General features: G+C 40.5%; 1 protein-coding gene across 3 annotated transcripts in view; it reads left to right on the forward strand.

Moving 5' to 3' along the window:
• itpr1b (inositol 1,4,5-trisphosphate receptor, type 1b) overlaps nucleotides 1-23059 on the forward strand; it is an 80095-nt gene extending 57036 nt beyond the window's left edge. For 2 of the 3 annotated variants that reach the window (XM_035905036.2, XM_035905037.2), the window contains 13 exons: nucleotides 30-164; nucleotides 538-645; nucleotides 1537-1768; nucleotides 4841-4963; nucleotides 10795-10970; nucleotides 11247-11411; nucleotides 11515-11704; nucleotides 12025-12117; nucleotides 12933-13081; nucleotides 14044-14209; nucleotides 15836-15996; nucleotides 20308-20469; nucleotides 21784-23059. In XM_035905036.2, the coding sequence (XP_035760929.2) occupies nucleotides 30-164; nucleotides 538-645; nucleotides 1537-1768; nucleotides 4841-4963; nucleotides 10795-10970; nucleotides 11247-11411; nucleotides 11515-11704; nucleotides 12025-12117; nucleotides 12933-13081; nucleotides 14044-14209; nucleotides 15836-15996; nucleotides 20308-20469; nucleotides 21784-21870 (1947 nt within the window). In that variant the 3' untranslated portion in view covers nucleotides 21871-23059. The remainder of the gene's footprint in view (nucleotides 1-29; nucleotides 165-537; nucleotides 646-1536; nucleotides 1769-4840; nucleotides 4964-10794; nucleotides 10971-11246; nucleotides 11412-11514; nucleotides 11705-12024; nucleotides 12118-12932; nucleotides 13082-14043; nucleotides 14210-15835; nucleotides 15997-20307; nucleotides 20470-21783) is intronic. The other variant, XM_006784730.3, reaches the window with a different exon arrangement.
• Nucleotides 23060-25070: the final 2011 nt, after the last annotated feature.

Below are 25070 nucleotides of genomic sequence, written 5' to 3' on the forward strand. Positions count from 1 at the left end.
GCTGTTATGACAGTCATCTTTTTCTGCAGGTGGAGGTGATCAAAAAGGCCTACATGCAAGGAGAGATAGAGGTTGAGGAGCCGCAGGAGGGTGAGGATGGAGAGGAGGAGCACTCCGCGTCACCACGCAATGTTGGTCATAACATCTACATCTTGGCACATCAAGTAAGCCGCTATAAAATAGGTGTGGAAAGGGGAACACACCATGAGCAAATAAGACCAGTGGATTTCCAGTAACTCCTGAAAACACATGATACTTTTCATTTTATAATCATTACCTCTTTGAAAGCTTTCAGGCTGTGGGCTGCTCGGTAACAGAGGGCCTGTTTATACAATCAATTAGTGGAATGACGGTAATCATGGGGCTAAACAGCCCCACCCTGCAACCTTGCTGGGGAATGAAAGCTGATGCATTCAAACAAAGGAAAAGTAGCATGTAGAGTTAACCTAGCTTCTAAATACGAGCAGTGTTGCCCAACCTTTTTGACATGCTGGAAGTAACACTTGTGACGAGTGTCTGTCAATCATCTGTTTTCAGTTAGCACGCCACAACAAGGAGCTGCAAGCTATGTTAAAGCCAGGAGGAACATATGGCGAGGGCGACGAGGCCCTGGAGTTCTATGCTAAACACACCGCTCAGATTGAGGTCAGTGTTTGGCTCCATGTCGTAAATAAACTCCGCTAATGTTCACCTGCTGCCGTCTGTCTTGTATTTTATTTTCAATTCATCATTTTCCCACAGTTTTATTTCTGCTCTATCTAACATCTCTGTTGCAAGATGCCAGTGTTGCTTTAAGGGAACTGTGACATGTTTTGGCCTAACTATTGACTTGAAGCATGTGATACTTTTTTTTCTTGGCTTGTTTTTGTGTTTCTTTGTGTCGTGTGACAGAATGACGCGTACCTTTGGCATGTTTGGCGCACTTGATGAGTAAGAGGAATGCAGATTGCTGCCAGTATTCTAAGCTCAAGTTGTTGGTTCAGTTCATGAGCTGCTTTTGGAAAGAAACAACCCTGTTTTTGTTTTTTTCCTCTAAAGAGCAGTTTATGCCAGGCAGTCCATTTGAATCAGAGGTGTCATGGTGGTTATATTTTTCATTTTAAAAAATATAACCACTATTTTTACTTTTTGTTTTTAGTTCAGTTCAGCTTCAGCGAGTTTCCAGAGTGGGTTTGCTTTTTTCAGTTTAGGTCATATTTATTTTTTATTAGCTTCATTAGCTTTTTTTTTTTTAGTCTCAATAAACTCATCCATCAAAGCCTCCTCAGTCAAGTTATGATAGATACATGATAGATGATAGATAAATACTAAAACCGAGGAGATTTCCTCTGTTTTTTATTTATTTTGTTTAGCTCATAAAATCTTTTTTTTTCCACAGTATTGTTTTTGTTTTCAGTTTCTTTTTACTATAACTACAATAATGTTGACTTCTTTAAGGATACAAACTGTTTTCATATAAGAAAAGAATAAGGAATTATTTGCCTGCTGCAGTCACAGATGTTTTGATCGGTGACTGCTGCTCTGTTTGGTGTCCAGATTGTGCGGCTGGATCGCACAATGGAGCAGATCGTCTTCCCTGTGCCCAACATCTGCGAGTTCCTCACTCAGGAGTCCAAGCTACGTGTGTACTACACCACAGAGCGAGATGAGCAAGGTAGCAAGATCAATGACTTCTTCCTGCGCTCTGAGGATCTCTTTAATGAGATGAATTGGCAGAAGAAGCTGCGAGGTACTCAAGAGGCTACTGGTAACACAAACACCGTTCCCTGTGCGTCTTTCTCCTCAACTCTTTATGAACTAGTGTCTGGTTTACGCTCTTTCTTCTTGCATCCCTCCAGGCCCCAAGCCCCTTTCTGACACATACACTGCATACAGGTTATGTTTTACACATTGGCATGAGGGATAAGCACAAAGTTTCCCTCCCTCTCACTCTAGCATTACAAGATCGGTTGCATCAGAGTAAATCGGACCTACTTTGCACAAACACGAAGAAAACACAAAAACTCAAAAATGAGTTTGGTTCAAAGTTTTGCAAGTTTCTTGGTAGCAGAATAAAGTTGACCCATAGAGACCTGTTGTGATGCGGGTCCACGTCTGAAAGAGGCTGCCAAAATGCTGAACCCTGGAGAGATGAAAGTCGAGAGAGCATGTAAACTTTTATAAGCTGCTTATATTTAAATTGCACTGTAATCACTGAGTTGGTTTGTTAATAATAAATATTAGTAGCAAAGCATACAGCATATAGCTCCCAGTGTTGTGATATTATCACATTACATCTTCTAATCTCGATGAAAACAAAAGTATACTGCTGTGATATTACAATGTTCAGGTTCCTGTATTTTGTTTTTCTGGAAACTAAAAGCCTCAACTTCCCAACATAATGGGATTAATGGTTTGATGTACTTTACCTGCATACCAGCTGTAAGGTTATTCTCACATTGACATCAATTAAAGCTGGGGAAAAAGAAAGCAGGAACAGGACACAAAGGCAAAGCATTAAAAACTCAGCCCTGATGTCATTTTCACTTTAATCTTTTGTTGTTCATTAATCTTAAGTTATTTTAGTTATGCACTTAAGAGCACTACTTTGACTTTCCCTTTAAGGTCAGGTCCGGTTCCTGCCGACTGCCTACCTGACTCTGCCAGTTTTTGCTTTTGTTTGTCTTTGCTGGTTAAAGAAAAGGTTGTGGTTCGTCATACAGTCGGGCCAGAAGAGACAGCGTTAGCCTATAATGTGGAAACAAAATATGAAGAGACCAGCCTCTTTCCTATGTGAATGAATCAGCACAGCTGGAGACTGTGCTGTTCCACTGGTGCTAACCGCTTGTCATCAATATAGTGACTTCTGTTGCCAAAAGTCCCCACCCGCAGTTCTTCTTTTCTAATGAATAGCCGACCTCAAAATAGCATTAGCCACGATACTGATCTCCTGACCGAGGTCTAATATGCTGTGTCTGTGTGAGTGTGCGGCCAAATATGTGCGTGCAAATGGTTGTTTTTACTCAAATAAAAGAGGAAAAGCGTTTAGTGCGAAACCCTGTTTCCAAAAAAAACTCTGTCGCTGTCTGAAATGGAAAATAACCAAAAAGAATCAACAGCAAAATAATTTGCATTATTATTTAAACTTCAACGTTTTAGCACAGACCGCATATTAAGTGTTAAGACTAAGAAGCTATTTGTTAACCTGTGCTTCGATTGAGCAAAACCCGGCTCAAAACAGGACGCTGACATCACCATGCTTCACATATAAAGTTCGGCTGCTGGGATGTTGTGCTGTCCTTTTTCCAAACGCAAAGATTCTCGTTTATACCAAAGGTCTTATTTGTCAAACCAGTAGCAGTGTTGTTTTTGAAGATCAGTGGCTTTCCCTTTGATCTGTTAACGCTCACACACACACACACACACGCACTATTGTTTTTGGTGCATTCATTAACATGAACATAAGCCGATGCGTCGCCTTTAATTCCTCAGATGTTACTTGTAGTTCAGTTGTGACCTTGCATATGACCTTTTCTTCTTTTTACACAAAGTCTGGTGCTCAGACTTTTAAGTTAGGTTTTGCAAACGCACTTCTTTTCCTTTTCGTGCTGTGAATCACTTCCCTAAATGTATGAAAGTCAGACTTTGATAAATCCCCATTCGTTGAATAAAACCGAGCCCCCACCCACACCTGACTGAAACATGTGACTCTGATTTCACCTTCAAAATAACTCCGATCCTAAACTTCAGTGAGGTTTTAGGACATATAAAGCAGAAATACGGAAAATTTAAAAGGATTCACCAACTTTGAAACAGTATGTCTACGTGTGGAAGTAGTTGATGAGCAGATTGTCAGTAAATTACTGGGTCACTAAATGCAGCAGTGCACAGAGGTTATAATGATTTGGAAAACTGAGGAGAATTTCCAGATTTCATCATCTATGGTAAATCATAAAAATGTTGAGAATCCAGAGAAATCCCTGAAAACAAGGGACAGTCTGAAAACCTACAGGTGTAAATCCCTTGAAAGCCTCGGCGATACTTCAGAAAACATTCAGCATCCAAAAATTCCAAATGTTCATACTACCATGCAACAACATCAAATAAAATAAACGGAGCAAAACACTAGTATCTGCTGTGTGCCTTAGGTAATTCGGGATGGTCTGAGCAGACGTGAAAAATGTCCTGTTGTCTGATGAATCATAATTTGAAATTCTATTCAGATGCTTATTGTTTAAATGATTTGCAGATTGTTGCATTCTTTTGTTTACATTTTCCACAGAGTCCCAAGTTTGTTTGGGCTTTTTTGAGGGTATTTCTTTCCTTTTTCAAATGTGAAATGTGTGTGACTTTTGAGTACTTAAATGGATTTGAGGTGTCCCAGATTATTCTGTTTAGGTGGTTATGTTAGCAGTAAATGTACACACTTGCATTCTGACTCGTTTGACTGTGTTTCACACCAAATCTACTAACCAAATCAAATATCCAGAATATTCACTCAGCGAGTTTTGGTTCTTCTAAACCAAAGAAGCAGAGCTGCTCGCTGTGGTTGCCACTTGTGACAAGGGAGTAGCTGGAATTGGCTTTACGAAAGAAACTATTAATGGCACCAGTTTTATAGTTGCCATGCTCAGTGTTTGTCGACAGAGAGAGTTCAAGCAGTTCATGTAATTTAGGGTTGGTGCAAAGTTGGTTATCTGTATAAATCTTTTTTTTTCAGCTTTGACTCAAAGGTATTGAGAGTGAAACTTGGTTGGTCTGAAACACTGGACAGTTTTTGGAGTACAGACATGTACGCACTACATCTGAGTGCTTTAGCATAGCCATCTGTGTTAATGTGCTTCACTATGTTGTCCTCTAGCCCAGCCCATCCTGTACTGGTGCTCCAGGAACATGTCATTCTGGAGCAGCATCTCCTTCAACCTGGCTGTGCTCATGAACCTCCTCGTGGCCTTCTTCTACCCTCTGGAAGGCATCCGTGGAGGTCAGTCACTCTCAGTCTTTCTCTGTGTATGATACCCAGTCATTGCCCTGTTAAGATGACTTCTGTCAGTTTTCTTTTGGAGTTTAAAACACACAAACAAAAAGTCATTCTGCAGCTGAGATCATGCTATAATATTCTTAAACACAGAACAAATATTGTAAATATTCTGTGTAGGTACTGCCATCTGATTCATAGTGTACGGCTACTAACAGTAGAAGCGATTCATCGACTCGATCCTCGGAGCTGCTTATGGTCGAACACCCAGCAGTAGAAGTGGTGTGCTGTAGCAGAAGTGTCCGAGGTGAAATGTGAGATAAGCTTTGCTGTGTAGGTCAATTTGAAGCAGCATTATGAGAAATCTACAGCTTTATAGATAAACAGAGTTTTGTTTTATGTGAACATCCTGTTAGCATGTCTCAGTTCATGGCTGCTTATATTCTCGTGCCTGAGCTGAAGATTACACGTGGACACCATGACAGACCCTTGGTCTTACAACTTACAACTTTAACACTTGAGAATAACAGATTGCTTATGCCCTGATTGTTATCTGCGTGTGTGTGTACGTGCGTGTGTGTGTGTGTGTGTGTGTGTGTGTGTGTGTGTGTGTGTGTGTGCATGCACTGTGGTTAACACAATGAGTGTGACTACTACAACACAGGAAATGGGAGTGAGTGACACAAGCATTACTGCTGAGATCAGGGGTGGGGCGGGATGCAGAGAGTGCAACATGTGTGTTATCAGAGACCTGGTTAAAAAGAACAGGAAAGAAACTGAGTGTTTACTCTTCAATTTCTTCATTTTATGATCAGGTGTATCGCAACACCTCAGCATATTTAGACCTTCCAGCTCACAGAAAGTAGTCCTCGACCACCCGAGGCAAACTGTGATCTAAAAAGTGTAGATTAGCCTGTAAAGTTATGGCAGGAATCTTTTTGATATTTAGAGAGAAATGCAATAGTTTATTTTTTCCTTCACCAAGTTTCCATAACCAGTATATGACTGGCACAGAGCAATTAAAAAAGGCGTTGTGTACGCTGGAGTTGAAGATGTTAGAAGTGAAAAACTAGTGTTAGCAGAAATCTGATTAATGTTAGCGACTCTTAGTTATATTAGCATCTACCAGGGAATGTGGATGTTAGCGACAATTAAATACCTTTAGCTGTCCAGTGTCTCAAAAAATTTACATAATGTCACATTTGCTTATTTTCTGTCTTTTAATCTGAAGTAAACACAAAAAAAACTAAAATCTATTTGAGATCTGGCTTCTGTTGAGAGATGTACGAGGGGTGTCTGGCTTGTTGATTTGCGTCCCAATTTTCACATCCTTTACGAAATGCTCTATGTTTAGACCTTTTTAATATTCATTTCCACAGTTGCAGTCAGTACTTGATCAGATTGCCACAGTTAAAGGAATTATGAGTGCGTAGCTTTAAAGGACCTTACAGAACGCTGTATGTTCCCGTGCTTGTGGTTTGGGTGTAGCCTCACACCTCCCTAACCAAAGTTGGGGAGGTGTGAGCATCGCTACAGCTGTGAAGAGAATGTAATCCCGGTTGAAGAGCTGGATCTTGAACTGCAGTGGTGTCATAAAATATTGATTTTGCACGTCTTTTCCTCTGAGGTCTTTTTTTTTCTCTCTTTGCGTGACTTCTGGTAATTATGGTATGTGATAGATTCACCCAGACTATTAATACTGTGACCACCTTAAAAAGCCAGAATCACGTCATACAGCAAGATTTCAAATGGCAGATGTCTTGCTTTACAACTGATAAATATTTGTCCAAGCAGTGAACTGTTTTAAATGAAGTTTTAAATGTAAAAGCGAACTCACAATGCTTTACAGTACAAACCATTTTTAAGGTCAATTTACAATCACACATTAACTGGATATGAATGTCTGTAGACTGTGGGAGGCAGTACCCAGAGAGATCCCACGCAGCACAGGGAAAACATGCCACGAGATTTCACCCAGGAGCCTTCTTGCTGCTTCTTGCGCAGAGAAAGTGCAAACTACTGCATCAATGCCAGTCATAGTGAATTTTAGTATTTAGTGTTTAGTTCAACACCAAGCGCTATTATGCTATTATTTATTGATCAAAATGACTGTATTTATAAGTGTGAACGTAGTTGAACATGAAATACTATCAGAACACATTATGACTGAAATCATAAAGTTTCCCTATTAAAGTGGAAGACTACACCACGGTGTCCTTCACTCACACACAACATGACTTGCTAACTGTGATAAGGCTGTTTCACATGTGCTCACATGACAAATGACACTGATGACTGATCATTGTCTTCTCACAGACATGTTTTATCTAAACGGTTATCAGTAAAGTAAGCTCTGGTGTATGATTCAGCGATATCTGCAGAGATATAAAGAAGGAAGATTTAAAGGTTGTATTCACAGCTAAAAGTTGGTCAGCAGCATTTGTCATCGCATTGGTGGCCGATTCTTCATAAAAGCCGTCATTTTAAAGCAATTCTGTGGTAACAGCTTGATGTTTATAAAGACATGCACTTGGTGTTAAAGTTTTTGTATCAATGAGGAAACCAATCAAGTTTCACACAGCTGCTTCAGACTGCTTTTCAGACGAAAAGGGAAGACATCGCAAAGAAATTCTGTGTTTGTTGAAGAAAACCTGCCAAGGAACAGGTGGATTCAGACTCTATTAATAACTGATGAGTAACCCAGAGTTTTATTTAGCTCTGTCTGAAACAAAAAACCCAGTGGATCCGTCATCTCTCACTTTCACTAAACCCATTTTCTGAAATGGACCTCTGCATGTTGATACAGCCAGTCAGCAGTGGTCACAACTTTTACCCTCTCAGGCTCAAATTACGTTTTTTGTTGCTAATGCACAACCAAGTCCTGCAGTGGTACTTCTGAGTAAAAAAAATCATAAAATATGTATGTGGGGTAATCAGGTTGTTAGTGTTTAACTGTTGCAAATCTGCAACGTCTGCCTGGAGAGGGTTAAGACGAGAGCGGACTTTGTGATTGATACACACACCCCCACCCCACAAAACCAGAACTGCACAACAAATGCTACAAGGCATCTAGAAGCATTTATGTTTTTACAAAACCAAATTGAGATCCAATCTTAGCCAGAATTTAAAGACTGAGGCCATTCATTTCGATACCGAAACTACAGATGGTGTTATTCATTCCTTAACATCGGTATTTTCTGTGTGCCATCCTTCTTTTAGAGTCACCGTTTGCCGGCGCTGATTGGATTTAAACGTGTTTCCAAACTGGGTTTTTTTCTTCTCTTTTGTTTTTAGCAAAAAGTGTCCTCAGAGTGATGCTCCATTCATGCCCTATCAGTTTCTGACATGGGTTATGGTTAGGTTTTGTTATGTCAACCAAAGTCCATCATCCATCATGCATTTACTTAACCCCGTGTTCACAACTATAGAAATTATGTAAGCATATAAGCACCTACAGAAATTCAGTGCTCTGCTGATTTAATTGATTTTCAGCTCTAGAGCTGTTGTGTCTCTTGTGCCTAAAGTGTAGATTTTGGCACTACAAAGTATGAAGTAATCAACCTGAACCATATATGTCAGTTTAATGCCTACAAACATTTGAATGTATTGAGTAAAAAGGACAAAAAAGTGGAAAAAACCCAAAACAAACCAGCGTAATGAATATTAATCTTCATTTAAAATGCATAAAATACACTCCTTTTCTTTTAACCAACAAGGATGTGGACATAAAAAGTTATTATCCCTGAGATCTCCAGATTTGACCTTGTTCCCCAAATGATTATAATCCCAGATCAGTCTGGGCTGTCACGAGGCTTTCGTTTCTAAATTTAGGGGTAGGGAAAACTCTGTCTGGTGTTTGGTCACAAGTTGTAACTTCAAAGACTGAATATTCATTCAAACAGAGATTCTGAGTGATTACAGGAGATTCTTCACAAGCCAAAGGAATAAGCAGACCTGAGCATGTTTTTGTGTGAAGTTTCAGTTTTCTTTTTGATTTGCCGTCTCTTATTCCCTTCCGTTTTTTATCTCAGTTCTGCTTCAGGGCAATATTTGTGGGGACGCGAAAAGCCTCAGCCGTTAAGGCCTCCATTGTTCCAGAGCAAAGAGAAGACGCACATTGTTTTTCGCATAAACTTTCAATTGTTCTGTCTGGGGTCAAACGGCGAGGTCCCTTTTGTTTGAACTTCCTCGCAGTGGTGTAGAGCAGACAAAAAAAGAGGTTGTTAGCTTAGCTTTAGAAACCTGATGTGGTTTTCACTGTTAAAGGCCTTCTGAGAGCTTAGAGGTTCATTCCAGGATACACCACTCACTGCAAAATTAGGTGATTTGGGCATCTGTGTGAGTGTAAAATGGTGAATGCTTACCGCCACACGGATGCGTGCATGAAAACATAACATGCCCTATTTTCTTACCAGCTGAGATGCTTCATTTGAATATTAAAACCAGCTGCTTGCAAAGAAATATCAAATTTTACCAGTGAAGCTAAATTGGTCAGAAATGTTGTTTATGCAAGTTTGCCATTGATTCATAGCAAGCCTCACTTGCATACTGTCTTAAACTACATGGAATTACCTTAAACACTATTGAAAACCTCACTTATAATGACCGTGGATGGTTCACTGTAAGCGGTTTGTTTGGAGAGAAACTGTGGTTGCGAACTTCTAGTAGCAAGCAGAAGTGTGTAAGCCTTAAAAATAAACACCCGGAATAACTACAAGTTGAGGAGCTTGATGATGAGGTCCGAGTCAGGTGGTCAAACTGCCAGAGCCTCCACCCTGTCACAGGCGGCTATTATAATATGAAGAGAAACGGATTGTTTTTGTCTGTCAACAATGCAAGCCATGTGGATATGTGAAGTGTAGTGCAAGTAGTTCAATGTGAAGGTCAGTCTCGCTTCTCTTCTTATAACTGCAGCGTAAGCAAGTAAGAGAGATGAATGGCCTTAGACAGTAGGTGTGTGACGTCAAAGCTGCTGTGTCTGGGTTGGCTGCCAAGTCTGAGCGCCCAGTCTGCCTGTTACGATGCAGTACCTGGGATGCATCGCTGATACATTTGGCGGGAACAAAAGTATATTTTTAGCCAGTGGGAGGTTATGTAACAACCTGTCATGTGATTGGTATACAAGGAGAGACGAGAAGGAGGCCTCTGAAAGACGGGAATGGAGGGAGACATCGAAAGTGCTCTTCGTCCTTTCTCATAGAAAAGCCTGACACAAAAGTCGTTTTTTGTTTTCATGAAGAAATCAGATTATGGGGTGATGCCGGTGCACCATGAGCTCATAATACTGCTTTCCTGAACTGCATTAACTGATATAGAACAAATAATACATAGGATAAATGTAAGTTAGATTTCTGTAAGGCATCAACATTCCCAACTAAAAATAAGTGAGCTTCAAGTTTTCACCTGATGTCCACTTTGTGTCATTTACTTGTTGATGTAGTGACACAAATGTTTTGTTCAATGTAGCAATTGTTCTGATATCACAGTTAGCACAAACAACTCTTGTTCCTTCTCTAAAAATGAAAGGCTTACTATTCTGTTTCCTGAAGCTTTTTTATGAATGAATACATCTGAAGGATGGCCTTGTTGAAAAGGGCTTGTGTGTTTGCTTCACTGCAACGATCACACAGCTGCTTTCATGTTTAAACAGATAAACTGATGCATTTAAGTCACGGCGCACCGATGTTGGCGAGTGTGACTTGCCTCACTCCCGACTGACTGGATTATCATTTGACTTGATAAAAGAATTAATAACTACTTAAAATAGTTGGCTGTGATGGAAAAGATTGAGTGAAAGCTTTCTCTCCTCGCCCTAATGACGTCTCCTTCATCCTCAGGCACTCTGGAGCCCCATCTGTCTGCCCTGCTGTGGATGGCTATGCTGGTTTCACTGGCTATTGTCATAGTGCTGCCTCAGCCTCACGGTATCAGGGCACTCATTGCCTCCACCATCCTGCGCCTGATCTTCTCGGTGGGCCTCGAGCCCACATTGCTCCTACTAGGAGGCTTTAATGTAAGTGTGCATGAACCTGACATTTAATTTTCATGCAGTACAGAAACACGGACTCTGTTCAAGCAAGATTTTGCCTTCAAACAGCTGCTAATACAAATGTCACTCACTGAATCTTAAATCTTGTATATCAGGTCAGGGAGATTCCACACTATGCTGACAATGCAGCACTTGCACCATATATTTAGTAGTTGAACAATGACTGTTTGAAAGGCACTGCCTTTGAACAAACCTTACCATACTGATTATACATGCTGTGTGTTTTCCATTGTTCTTCAGTTATGTAATAAGGTCATCTTCCTGATGAGCTTCGTTGGAAACCGAGGAACCTTTACACGTGGATACACAGCCATGATTATGGATGTCGAGTTCTTGTACCACCTGCTCTATCTGATTATCTGCAGCTTGGGGGTCTTTGTCCATGTCTTCTTTTACAGTCTACTAGTATGTGAGCTCACACATACTTCATCCTATACACATTTCATATATGACATTTAACCCAGTTCCAGATATTCCACACACATCTCTAAACCCTTGTTCTTTCCAGCTCTTTGACCTGGTTTACCGAGAAGAAACCCTGCTGAACGTAATAAAGAGCGTAACCCGCAATGGCCGCTCAATTGTTCTGACAGCTGTGTTGGCGCTTATCCTCGTCTACCTCTTCTCTATTGTGGGATACATCTTCTTCAAGGACGACTTTATTTTGGCTGTCGACCGGATACCCAACAAAACTCTCGGTAAGTTGAAATACAGGCTTCTTGCCTTTTCCTTGCTGGAACCAAAATGCATGTCATGTCTTACCCAGATGCCAGAACACATGGAATGTTTTTCCTCATTCATTCTGAATCACTAAAAAAACCAAAGATGAAAAATATTAAGTGTGGAGGATTTTTGTACATTCACTTCAAGATCATCCAACTTGCTCTTAGCATCCAGCTACACTATCACTATTCGTCGCCACAAAAATGTATTGTATAAAAATGAGTGTTTGACTCTCAAATGTGAACCTTGTATAGTTTGGATACTTGCATAATTTCTTCTGTTCCTAACTGAACAGAGCATGGAGCCAGCATGGTGGGAGAGTTTCTCTCTGGTGGAGTTTGTCAGAAAGAAAATGGAGAAAACTGCTCAACAGAGGCCACGATGGATGGTAGGTTGACAAAGTGAAAGGTAAACGTGAGTGCGTGTACATGGGGTGGAGGCTAGGGTCGAAGGTTTCTTTTTAAGTGTAAATCCATGTGTTTGTTCGTGAATTTCTTGAATTTTTCCACGTGGCTGGGTGCGTGTGTTTGTGTGAAGGACTTTATGTTCTCACACATTTCTGACTTGCCCAGAAGAGATTCGTCCCACCGAGCTACAAATCTAGGCGACTGGGTGGTCATGGGATTAAAACTGACTGGGCCAACTGGGGGCTTTCAGGGAGCTGGGTCATACACCAGGGGTTTAGACTCTTTAGACTTTGTGGTCTCACAGTACCAAGCCTAAGACTTGATGTAGGGGCCCAGAGCTGAAAGGTCAGAGATTAGAGCAGGTCGATGGGTCCACCCAGAGATGGTGCGGGGACTCTCTAACTGCAAACAATGAGTTTTTGCAAACCATCCAACCTTGTTGGGATAAAGACATCGTTCAAAGGTGAACACGTAACACCTTTAAATTGATCGGCCAACCATGTCGAATCCTCATACTGCTGGAGCTTGACCTTGTCTGAGCTTCCCATCCATCATCACCAGGCGGGCTAATTAGGGTAGTCTGGTGACTAGCCTTTGTGTGGGAATTTGAAGAATGTCCTCAGTCACATTAAAACCTCCTAATTTATTTTGGTAATATATTAGAGCTAATTGAATCTTTATGTAATGTAGCCACTTATTTTACTGAAACCATATATAAAGGTATTTTTGCTGGATGATAGAAATGCAGAGTAAACTTTAAAGGATCCTACAGTAACACTTTTCTGTGTCTTTGTAGCTTCTCTTACCATCCAGCCATCAGCGGTAGTGATTGAGGACAAGGAGCGGACGTGCGATTCCTTGCTCATGTGCATTGTCACAGTACTGAGCCACGGCCTCAGGAGTGGGGGAGGTGTCGGGGACGTCCTACGGAAACCATCCAAAGAGGTATAAAAAAACAGGAACCCAACAATGAGGAGAGATCACACCTTTGAGGGTGTGAAGAAGAGTCATAAAATGACCAAATATTGGTTTTCCTGTTTTTTACTTTAAAGTCTAGCAACACAGATGAGACGTACTGGCACATCCCCCTGCCATGCGCAATAAGTCTAACTCGAGTTCAGCTAAATTGAGAAGCTAACAGATATTTAAAGGTGTATTTAGTCTTGTAATAAGGAATTTAATATTAAACATTATAAGCAAAAGTAGACTTGCTGTCAATTTAATATGTGTTGGATGAGGTAATAAGTGTAGTAGAGGATACGAAGCACTTTGAGCGCTCCAGTAGAGTAGAAAAGTGCTCCATTTATCAGGAGTCCAGTATGTCTGAAAGTCTGTGATTGAAAGTTGTCCTTTACAAAGAGGATGTTTTCAAAGCTCCAAACATAGCAAAAACACACAGGATGAAGACAAGTTTGTAACTACCACGCATTAGACCTGCAACTCAACCCACAAGATGGCACAAAGAATTATGAATCATTCACACTTTTATTAACTTTATATAACTTATTGCTCATTTGCATTGATGTCTGTTTTCAGTTGTTCAGAAGCCTGCCAAACACAACCTTACAGCTGGATTGTACCCATGCAAAAGGGCACTGAGTCATACCAATATGTTAACTTAGTTCTTATATATGTATATGAACTCCTCTCAAAGGACATAATATTTTTATGCATTCTCTTAGAAGTTTTCAGAATCACAGGTCAGTGCTTGTACTTGTAAGACTGCTTTGAAAACTTGTTCAGCTTCATCTGTGAGTAATGATTTAGTAAAATGTGTTTGTTTTTTTACTCTGTTCCTCACTGACCTTCTAAACTGAAAAATGCTCTCATTGGCTGACATAACGTGCGAGCTTTCATTGCCTGTCTCAATCCTCCCCCCCTCCCCCCAATTTCTTTGGCTTCAACAGGAACCACTTTTTGCAGCAAGGGTTATCTACGACCTGCTCTTCTTCTTCATGGTCATCATTATTGTCCTAAACCTCATCTTTGGTGTCATTATTGACACATTTGCTGACCTGAGAAGTGAGAAGCAGAAGAAAGAGGAAATTCTGAAGACAACATGTTTTATTTGCGGTGAGGAAAGAAGCAAAATAATTTTTTAAAATAGTTAAGACTGTTTAAGTGCTGCTATTTATGCTTTCAATGGCCCCATTTTGCTCAAGGTTTCTGTCCTATTCTCATAAAAGTGAGAACTCTTTAATTTGGGAGGTATTTATACGTTTCGCTGGCGTTCTCACAGACTTCAGTGTGAACTGATTAGATTTGGGTTATAAAACATTACATGACCCTACATCAGTCCTGCTCTTGTGTTAGTTTCAAACATATGGTTACCTGGACTCAAAGCACACTTCTTTCACACAAAGTTAAACCCACAGCTTAACATTTTCTTTCTGTTTTGGATGTGATTTTTATTCTGAAGGTTCTGCCCAAACTGTGGGTCTTTGTCTTTGTCCACCATGCAGTTTATAAATAAAGTTACACATCCAACAGTGCTGAAATGATGAAGGCAAGGAAATTTATGTATGTGCATCCCCAATTTAATATATCAGGAAGGCTTGGACTGAATTTCTTGACATCTGGGACCTCTTTTGAATGAAATAATTAGAAATTAGTGTCAAAGGTGAGGCTTGCCATGACAAACACTGATATCTAATGGAATGAGTCGATGAAGTTGGTGAGAATTCAAGCACATTCAAACAAAGGTGGGAAGGGAAACTTGTTTAGTTGGAGGAGGCCTACAACAGCTAGGTGGTAATTCTAGTTTTACTTTTAGAGCCATTCTGCCTACTCGGCAAACGCTGTAATATGTCAGCATTATGGGAATATGACTCATGACCTTTGACACTTCTTTTCCTGTCTTTTTAACCCTCGTTTCTATGTACTAGTAGCACTCCATTCTTCAAGTTTAAAAGAAAAAGCGGAAATGCCTTTTTAGTTCCATTCGAGTCGAAGCTACAGTCAATACGCAACACGTTTCGCTACAGACTCGGTAATTTTGCGGGTGTGAACGATGCAAATGGATGATGATGATGATGATGATGAAATTAAGGGAAATCAAACGAGTGCCCTGTTCTCAGCTCTCACATGAGCATGCTCCTGCTATGATGCAACTTCACATCAGGTCTGTTTTCAAATGGGGGCTTTTTTTCTTTCTTCTTTTTTTCTTCTGGGTAAACAACCAAACGCCTCCTCTTCCCAGAATGAATGGTTAGTCATGGCAGGTGCTGATGTGGAGGAGGAGTGTTTCTTCCTGTTACCATATGGGTCTTGACCATGTTAGACAGTACACATACTCAGACACTGGCCTCATCTGTCACTGCACCGCCACTTTTTTTCTTCTTTTCTTCTTTTTTTTTTGTCGGGGGGGTAATTTCAACTAAATAATCAGTAGTAAGTTGTAATTGTGCTCGCTTGTTTTGTCTGCCCATTCCCTCATACCCCCATTTCCTGTCTTAAAAAAAAAAAAAAAAGTCATGATCGTCATCTGTCATTATTTAGGTCACAAGAATGATGATGCAGTCTTGCATAAGAAAATTTATTTCCTCACTTTTCCTAAGAAGTAAAGAGGACAGATTATTTGGTGTGTGTGTGTGTGTGTGTGTGTGTGTGTGTGTGTGTGTGTGTGTGTGTGTGTGTGTGTGCGCGTGTGTTGGTGAGAAATTATGTCTTTTATTTATTTATTTATTTATGTATTTTTAGGTTTGGAAAGAGATAAGTTTGACAACAAGACGGTCACCTTTGAAGAGCACATCAAAGTTGAGCACAACATGTGGCACTACTTGTTCTTCATTGTCCTGGTGAAGGTCAAGGACTCAACAGAGTACACTGGCCCAGAGAGCTATGTGGCTGAAATGATCCGGGTAAGGATGTTGTCACTAACATGCACATGCACTAGTTTAATGAGGGTCTTATTGGAGCAAATACTAGTGTAGCTGCAAGTCTTCCGAGTCTTGATTTCAGTTGCATTAAAAAAGCCCCAAAGAGGATGTTGAAAGACTTTTATTTTAATTAGGTACGTTGTGGATATTTTCTTTCTTTGCTTTAGACGTTAATTTAATTATTGCTAAAGCTACTTCAGTAAGGTAGCATGCGAGTCCCAGTTCCTAATAATATTAATTTACTTAAATTTGTTTTTCAACAGTGTATCTTTCCATCTATTTGCCTTCTGCATTGTTGGGGATGATACTAATTAAGAACTGAGCTACTAGGTACTTATATTACAGACTGATACATCTACTTTTTTTTTTTTTTTTTTTTGGTTTTATCCTTTAAATTCACAGACACTCCGGAAATTCTGTAATCGACTTGTTTTTCACTTTCTTCTAGCTGCCTTCCTCTCAAAATAGAGCTCTCGTTCATCTTCTTCAGTGCTACAGGTGTGCCTCAAAGCCTACATTAGCAAAACGTACGGTGCAACACTGTATCTGCTACCGCTGTGGTCTTAACTGAGGTTAACCTTCACTCGTGAAGAACACTGTAGGCGCTTCGACTAGGCGTAAAGGTTTATATGGGTTCGGACAGAAGTGATTACTGCAGTCTTTTTCGCTTCCTGCACTGTGACAGGCAGTAATATTTATTTTTTTTTCACCTCGTGTGCTCTAGTGTACCAGCACTGCTTTTATGTAATCCCTACCTCTGTGACCTTGAATCCTTCCAAAGCATTATCACATCAGTCCATTTTATGAATGGACAATTAACATTCAGGCACAGTCTGCCATTGGCATAAAAGGTTTTAATCCTCTGAAGGAGGCATGCATTGTTTTGATCATTTAACACACATGCATGCACCCTTTACATCACCACATGACAGCCACTTTGGCATGCAAACACACTGAAACCTTGAGTTTACTTTTTTCTATCCTGACATAATGCATATTTCTATGTGTTGTATAGAAAGTATGTCATCACTGTTATTAGTTCCAACAAAGGCTTTGCTATCATAAAATACTATAAGATAGCAAATGCCAAGTGCTCGTGTTTATGCCAAACAGAGCGGCACATCAGATAAATGTACAGCCAGCGGAGAAAGTGATTCAAGTGGATATCTGTCAAATTGTGCCTTTCAGAAAAATAAAAGGGCCTGAAAAGTGATTGTTTTGATTGCTGCATCATACCTGTAGTCTGTGAGCAATTAGAAAGCATTTTAACTGCCACAGGAAAGCCCCTGTTTCTGAAGTGGTTGCTCCCCTGACGCACTTGTGCTGCCGTCGGTTTTTGACCCAGTTTCTCATTCGATGCCATTTAGCCCACTTTCCTTCTTTTTGCCTTGATCTGCTACCCTTAGTCTTGTGAGGAACCACCTGATTTGGGATTAACTCCCTGTCCTCTCGCTCATTAGCGGTGTACTCCCACTGAGCCAAAATACGTTTGTCAAGGGTTCATTCCGACTGGGTTAAGGGTCTTAGCCAAACAGAAGAAGTTGCACATTGTGTGAAAGATGCCGGCGTGCCCAGTCATCCTTAACATCAACTCTCAGCAAGTGTCCTTGTGTCTCGTTACAAAGAGTATATCATTCATAGAGCGTCTGTCATAAAACGCATTCGGTAAATCATTCACGGAGGTTAAATTGAGTCACGTTGTGTGCAAGGATATCGTTTTATCAGCTTTTAAAATGGGATGAGGTTTGTTGGAGTTTTTTGGTTTTATTTTTTGGTTGAGTGGCAGACGGAAAACCATACAACACTTAACTTATTTTTTAGATATTAAAAAAAATCCTACATGAAAGAATGTAAGTAAACATGTAATGTTATCTACATTAAATAAAACTTCACAATAATATTCATATTTTTTAAACCATAATAATGTAGAGTGCAGTAGTGCCAATAAATTATCATACAGTCATACATACATCTAATTCTCCAATTTTTGGATACTTGCTTTGTTAAACTTTATTTGAATGCACAAAAGTTGCATGACGATAATAATAATGAATATAATTTCTGCCAACAGTAATAGGAGTTATTAATGAATTATTTTGTTATAGATTTTTCAGTTGTTAGCTTTTGTTTTTTCTTTTCTTTTATTACAGACATATTCCACTGTATTTACCAGTGATTTGATTAGCAGATGGTATATTTTCAGGCTCTTGTGTTTCAATCTGAGCTGCCTCTCTCCCACTGTGTTTCGATTTTTTTGATGCTGCACTAACGTGGAAGAAGCAGCGGGACATAAGGGGGTGTAGAAGTCAGACTACTCTGACAATGACTGGGACTGACGTCAATGGTGGAGGGCTCTGGGTGAAATGTCATATCTAAGGTGTTAAAAAGAAAACAGTAAAAAAGACTATGCTCAGTTTGCACCCATTGCCCTACTTCTAATTATGTCCGACGCTTAAAAAAATGACACCCATGCTCTATTTGCTCTATTTCCAATCATCCGCTGCTGTAAACGTTCAAGACTGTGATCATTCTGGGAGGGGGGAGAAGGGGGGGCATTTATTTGCATATTTGTAAAGTGAGTGGGTCGTCAGCTTATCAGGTGGCTTGTGGCATGACTGTGACGTTTTGTGTTGCTGTTTTAACCACACAGCATCCTGTTTCTCTGTCATGGCCCGTGCGGTTTTAATAATGAAAAATGTACTTCCGTCATTTCCATTGAACCAGCACGTTGTAGACTCTTAAGTCATGCCTGCACTTCTCAGTTTACTGGAAGTGCTTTCATATGTAAACACTGGGGATGGAAAGAAGGCTAGGCCGTTAAGTGATAAAGTCGTCAAACAAACACACGTGTGGCTGCAACCTGCGGGCGACATCCAAATAGGGGAAATGACCTCTGTCGTGTTTAGGTGATTTTTTTGTTTTGTTTTGTTTTGTTTTTTTAAGCAGAGCCGAGTCTGGGAACAGGAAGATGTTTTCAAATTATTATATCTGTGACAGTCAGCGAGAGATAACAATCTTTCTTAGAGAGACTGTAGCGTTCCAATAATCAAAATGGCACATTTGTATCTTTTTATTTATTTTAATTTCTTACACGTACCAAATATTGCAGTAGCTGTCCTCAGATATAGAAGTGCGTGTTAGAATGGGAGGAGGCAGGTAAACTAGTAAACACAGCCTCTGTCTCTTTGCATTCAGGAAGTGGAACTTGCTCACAGCCGTCCTCTCCTCCTTTCAGAATGACTGTTTGCTGCTCATTATTTTAGTGTTGTGTGATTCCCCCTCGGGCTACCGTCTGACCCAGGGCTGGTTTGCGGTATGCACGGCCACCTCACTTGCGTCGATGTCTCCAAATCGACCACTGAAACGCGGGGACTTTTTCAGCCCAGTTCTTTGGCACTGCACGATTTCTGGACAGTGACCTCAGTGCCTGCAGTGCAGCACACTTGCATTTCATTCATGCAGCATTAGGGCAGATCGTTGTGCTGATTTAAGGAACATGACAGTGATAATATGCAAGTGTGTTGATTAAGATTTCAGTATAAATGCCTCTTTGGGAGAACACACATTAACCGTGGCATTTGGGGAAAAGGCACTAAAAACAGTTTACAACAACCTGTGAGCTGACTGCTGGCTTTTATGTCTTTGGCCTTCTGCATGCTGCTTCATCTAAATAACATTATTAACATTTTATTATTTTTATATATGATGCACATCAAATGTTGCTATTTCTTGGTTGCTGCTGCACGTGGAAGTCTCATTCCCGACAGTCTACAAAAACTTATAGCAAGCAGAGAGCATTTTGAAGTAGTGATGAGAACATTCGAGATCTCGGTGTTTATCTGTGTATATGATGCAAAGAATGTGGAGTCATATGAGAAAATTTCTGTACGCCTGCCAGTGTGATCGTCTGCTCTTTAAGATTAGGCGTGACAGAAACAGATCAAACAAGCGAGCTGCCTCGTGTGAGTGATTTCAAGAATGCCTGCATATCCCATGTGATTCTAATATGGAAAGTCCCATTCTAATTAGTTTGATTCCGCTTTTAGAGTCAGCTTCAAATCACTGCACACAAGCCAGACAATAAAACTGGGCGTTAGATGGGGGGGTACAAATTTCATTTGGCCTTTTGCCATTTAAGCTTGTTCTGGTGAGTTAAAATTAGAATGAGAAGTGAAAAACTTCCTAGAAAATTGCAAAGGTTCCAGCACCCTGAAGGCAGTCACGGGAAACGTGATAAATACATTTCACTGTGTCTCCATGCCCCTCCTAACAAATCAAATTTCTATTTACCAGGAGCACAACTTGGACTGGTTTCCAAGAATGCGGGCCATGTCTTTGGTCAGCAGTGACGCAGATGGGGAGCAAAATGAGATCAGAAATCTGCAGGAGAAACTGGAGTCCACAATGAAACTGGTGTCCAACCTCTCAGGCCAGCTGACCGAGCTCAAGGAACAGGTCGGTTTGAGCTAAAGTTGATCAAAAGATCGAGAATCTGATTTTGATGTCTGACACTTTGTCAGGGGGAGAAAACATGAAGCATTAGAGGGTTTTTTTTTTCTTTTTGAAAAGAGCAAAGCTGACGTTTTTTCAGTTTTGTTTGTTTGTTTGCTTCTCATTGCCCTTTAGATGCAGAGCTTTCTAAATGCAAAAGGTGGTGAGTCATAGTTCACAGCACCGCTCATGAGAGTCTCAATCTGATTTTATTTTCATCACTGAGCTATAAGCACATTTTTTGTTTCTCAGGATTATAGACCCGTTAGCTAAGCTTCAGTTCAGTTTGGTTATTCTGTAAAAGATTTTACTTTTTGCATTCAGCAGACACACTAGAACTTGTGTAAGGATACAGTTCTGCTGGTGTTGCATATCCAGGAAAACAAGACGATTGTTGCACAATCTGCTGTTTCTAGTAAACAGAATTGTAAAAAGCCTTTTACCCTCGAAATGAGAACTATTTGTGAGGAAGTGAATGTTTCAGAGACATTTTGACCCAGACAGTGGGGGAAATGATTATTGTGCCTCCAAGAGCGATGACGGGCACAGGAACATCTGTCACATCGCGCTGCAACGCACAAATGCTCGCATAGCCTGCTTTGATTTCTTTTCCTTCGCTTGATGAATTTAAACTCTTTACTTTCTCAGGAACAAACCAACGTTTATTCACCGGAGAGTGAAAATTATACCATGAGTGCTCTCCATGTTGTGTCACTCAAAAGATTGCCATAATTAGCGGATTATAGCGCAAAAAGGACAGCATGCTATTGCTGTCTGACTTTAAATGATATTTTTCTCTAACACGTCCCTCTGCGCAGAATTATTTCTGCTGGAACACTCATTACAGGACCACTTTGTCTTCTCACTTTTAATATTGTTGTGTTTCACTGCCGAGGTGCAAATCACCACTTTATGTCAATTAAAGTAAATTCTTAGCAGAAAACCCTCTCTTGTTCCTGCTCGTATAAAGGTTAGCACCTGCGTTTTGACTCATGCGCTTCTCTTGATCTCTGAAATTTCTCTTGACTGAGTTTCAGGATTAGTAGTTTGTATTCGGCTGCTTTCGTCAGAAGACACAGCAAAGTGGATGACAAGGCTGGCAGGATTTCAGAAGAATGTGTTTCAGTTGAGCTGCATGCAGAGTTTGCTGCTGCATTTTGTCAGTTTCTATAAGGTGCTGCGACAGACTGAATCGATTAAGACTGCAGAGCAGAGAAGGTGGAATCATTTTTTCTTTTTTCTTCTTTTAACAAAATGAGCCCTCTCTGTTCCCCTCAGATGACAGAGCAGAGGAAGCAGAAGCAGCGGATCGGCCTTTTGGGACACCCTCAGCACATGAACGTCAACCCTCAGCAGCCTGCGTGAGGTCGACCGGCACACAGCCCTGAAGGAGCTCCGCGTTGGCTTTGCGCCCAGGTGGAGCGCGCACTCCTCACGCCGAGGTTGCACATAATGTATACTGCACTGAGTGTAACTTATAACGGTAGGGAAACACTGTAACATAGGTAGTCATAAGGCGATGTGTAGCTCTACCCACCACGCATGTGTTACTCTAGAACGTGACACTCACCCACCTCATTCTGTTCAGGCCTGTCAGAACTGGTGCCAAATGTTTCCTAGGTAGAAATCATTTGGATTTCTCAACACATGGCCTTCACTGGTTGAACTTGAAATGGGGGGAAAAAGCTGACTGGACAAGAGGGAATAGTCCCATTTGTTGTTCTTTTTTTTATGTTATTGTTCTCTATTTATATTTCTAGAATAATGAGCAGTATTACATGTCTTATTTTTGTATGTTGTGCAATATATTAACTTAAATATGCAACCTCATTGGTGTGTGGGTTTAAATTCCATCATTTATGTCTTATTTAAAAGCACAGCCCGATGTTTTGTCTCTGGATAAAATAGAGAGCTGCTGGTTGTCTGTACTTACACACAGATAGGGATAATACTTAATAAGCTGGCCTTCTCAGTTTTACTTTCTTCTTTTATTTCTTGAAAATGTGCGTACTTGTTGAGGGGCAACGGCACTCAGTATAGATAGCATATTGTTTGAGAGCAATATATACGGATAGTTTACTTTCACCTGTGTAAAGCCAACAGTGTCATATCTCAGTGCTAACTAATTTTATGATATATTTGCTTTCTTATTTAACTGGGTCGTAAAGGACATTTAGTGCCACTCATGCTAATATTTGCTCAGGAGTTGTGTCATTTTTACAATAATAAATTTGTCCAGTTTTTGCAGCAGACTTCTTCCATTTGTGCCTGTTTTTGGTCCTCGAGTTAAGTCTGAGACATGTTTGCTGCTTGTGCCGAGTCACTTTTATTTCCACCAAAACTCATTAGTTGCTACTGTTAGACTTCTCTCATTTTTGGACTACCTATGTGTATATACAATTTGTTGCTTACCTTCGCTTTTGTATAGAAAAATGACAAGAGGGGGGAAAAAACGGTTACTTATGAATATTATAATTACTTAAAAAAATTTAGGCGCTATCAATTTGTATACTGGAGTAGAATTATTTATTAAAATTGATGTAATTATCCTTTACTCCCTTTGCTGTGTTTGATTGTTATTGATGTGCTTTTACAGGATTTATGTGTTTTTGTTTACAAATGCACACCTTCGTACATTACCACATGACTCATTTTTTTTAATACTGCCTTTGTATCTTTATTTCAGTAACTGGAGACCTATAAAGCAGAAAAATGTATGAATTTGTCTTCATCTGATCACCCAAATGGATACTGAAATACAGAAGCCGCTCACTGGCAATAAGCAAAATGTTCTATATGGGTTCACACGGAAAGTTTGGTTTAAAACTTAAACTGGGCCACGTCCCAAATTATTCTTCTGGCTTTCAGAAAATCTGTATATGCTGACTGGAAACGGGGAACATCTGAGTAGAATATATCCCCATTGATCAGGGACTTTCCTGATTCTCTGACAGCCAAGTATATGTTCACCAAGCTCTACTTAATGTGTAACTGTCCAGGTTCAATCAGTTGGTGTCCTGATATTTAGAAGCACTTGATTTTTTTTTTAATTCGTTTTTTAATGAAATGTCTGCGTACAAGAGCCATTCATTTGTCAGTCATTTCCAGAAAAATGTAAACAATTTTCTACAAAATTATCCCTCCAAAACCCTTAAACGAGTACCTCGAGGCAAAATCAGCATTCTTGCTTGAGTGTTTTTCAGCAGATAAACTGTGGTCAGAGAAGCTCATGCTTCATAATGCCGATTCTTGCATAAGGAAGGTGGTAGCAGGTGCAGACTTGCTGCATCTGTAAATGCAAACTTTAAGGGTGCAGCGTGGTTACAATGATTCTTAAACAACTTATATTAACTTATATCAACTAATAATTTAGGGCAAGGAGAACGAGTGCAAATTTTCTACACTAATGGGAGTAGGCTATATGCACACAGTTCGGGGTAATCAGATACTGGCATCTGTTAATATTATTTTAAAACCACACAGTTTGGCACCTAATTGTGTGAAATGATAAGAAATGCGGACAGAGTCGAAAACAGTAGTTGACACCCCCTCCCCCCCTTATCGGAATTAAGAGCAAAATCTTATCTGCAACCCCTTCCCGTTTCCTCCTCTCCTCTCCGTTGTTTTGAAGCTGTTTCTATATTTAGTCTGTCTGCTTCGGGACGTCGGCGGGTGGAACCGACCGACCAGTCGGGCATTCTCGGTCGTCTGCTCGACTGACGTCACCGACAGGGATCCGCTCTTCGGCTCTCTCCCGGCCATGAGGAGCTCAACGTGACAGCGCGCTGGGTACAAGCAGGTCTAATAAGTACCAGCACGGTGCGGGTATGTAGAGAGAAAGCGCTCCACCACAGGGACTCTGTCATCCTGCCGCAGGTGCACGTGCCGCACACCAGACCCGTACAGAATGAAATTACACGGATGTCCACGCCACATTGAGCGCGTGACACTTGGCAGGCTCTGAAAATGCGGGGAGTTAAAATAAGTGGCCCGCTGGCCGCACTGAAACGTTGAGACCCCATAGATAATTATCGCGTGACTTATCGTGTTGCAACTGTTTGTTGAGCCCAGTGTAAGTATGTTAACGTGAGAAAATAAAGCGTCTAAAATGAGCAAAGTCTTGGAAAACGTATTGTAAACAAGTGTTGCAACTTAATGATAAAAGCTTCTTCTGTGTTATAATTTCTACATGTTAACTAGTTTCGCTTAATTTTACCACACTTTTTTTTTTCATCTCAAAATTTAGGCCTTTTGCCCAATAACAAAAAATAAAAAAAGTTGTATTTCAACGTCGAGGCTATAGTATTTTATGCTAGTGTTTCTATAGTGCAGCTTACTATGCCAGTTAAAATGGGGAAAGCGGCTCCACACTTCCTAACTGTCCAGGGGAAATCTGTTGCTCTACTTTCTGCCTCCATAAACACGCTCTGCTCTGCAAACACGACTCAACCCCCGAGATCCGAAGCGTGGTGGTACACGGGACTCGGCCCCAGTGGAGGAGTACTACACAAATGGGTGTGCTCCAGCAGCAGAGAGAGGGGGGCGGAGCGAGCGGGGAGGTGAGG

The sequence above is a fragment of the Neolamprologus brichardi genome, chromosome 5 (genome assembly GCF_056152115.1).
Source record: "Neolamprologus brichardi isolate AB-2024 chromosome 5, ASM5615211v1, whole genome shotgun sequence".
Classification (NCBI taxonomy): Eukaryota; Metazoa; Chordata; class Actinopteri; order Cichliformes; family Cichlidae; genus Neolamprologus; species Neolamprologus brichardi.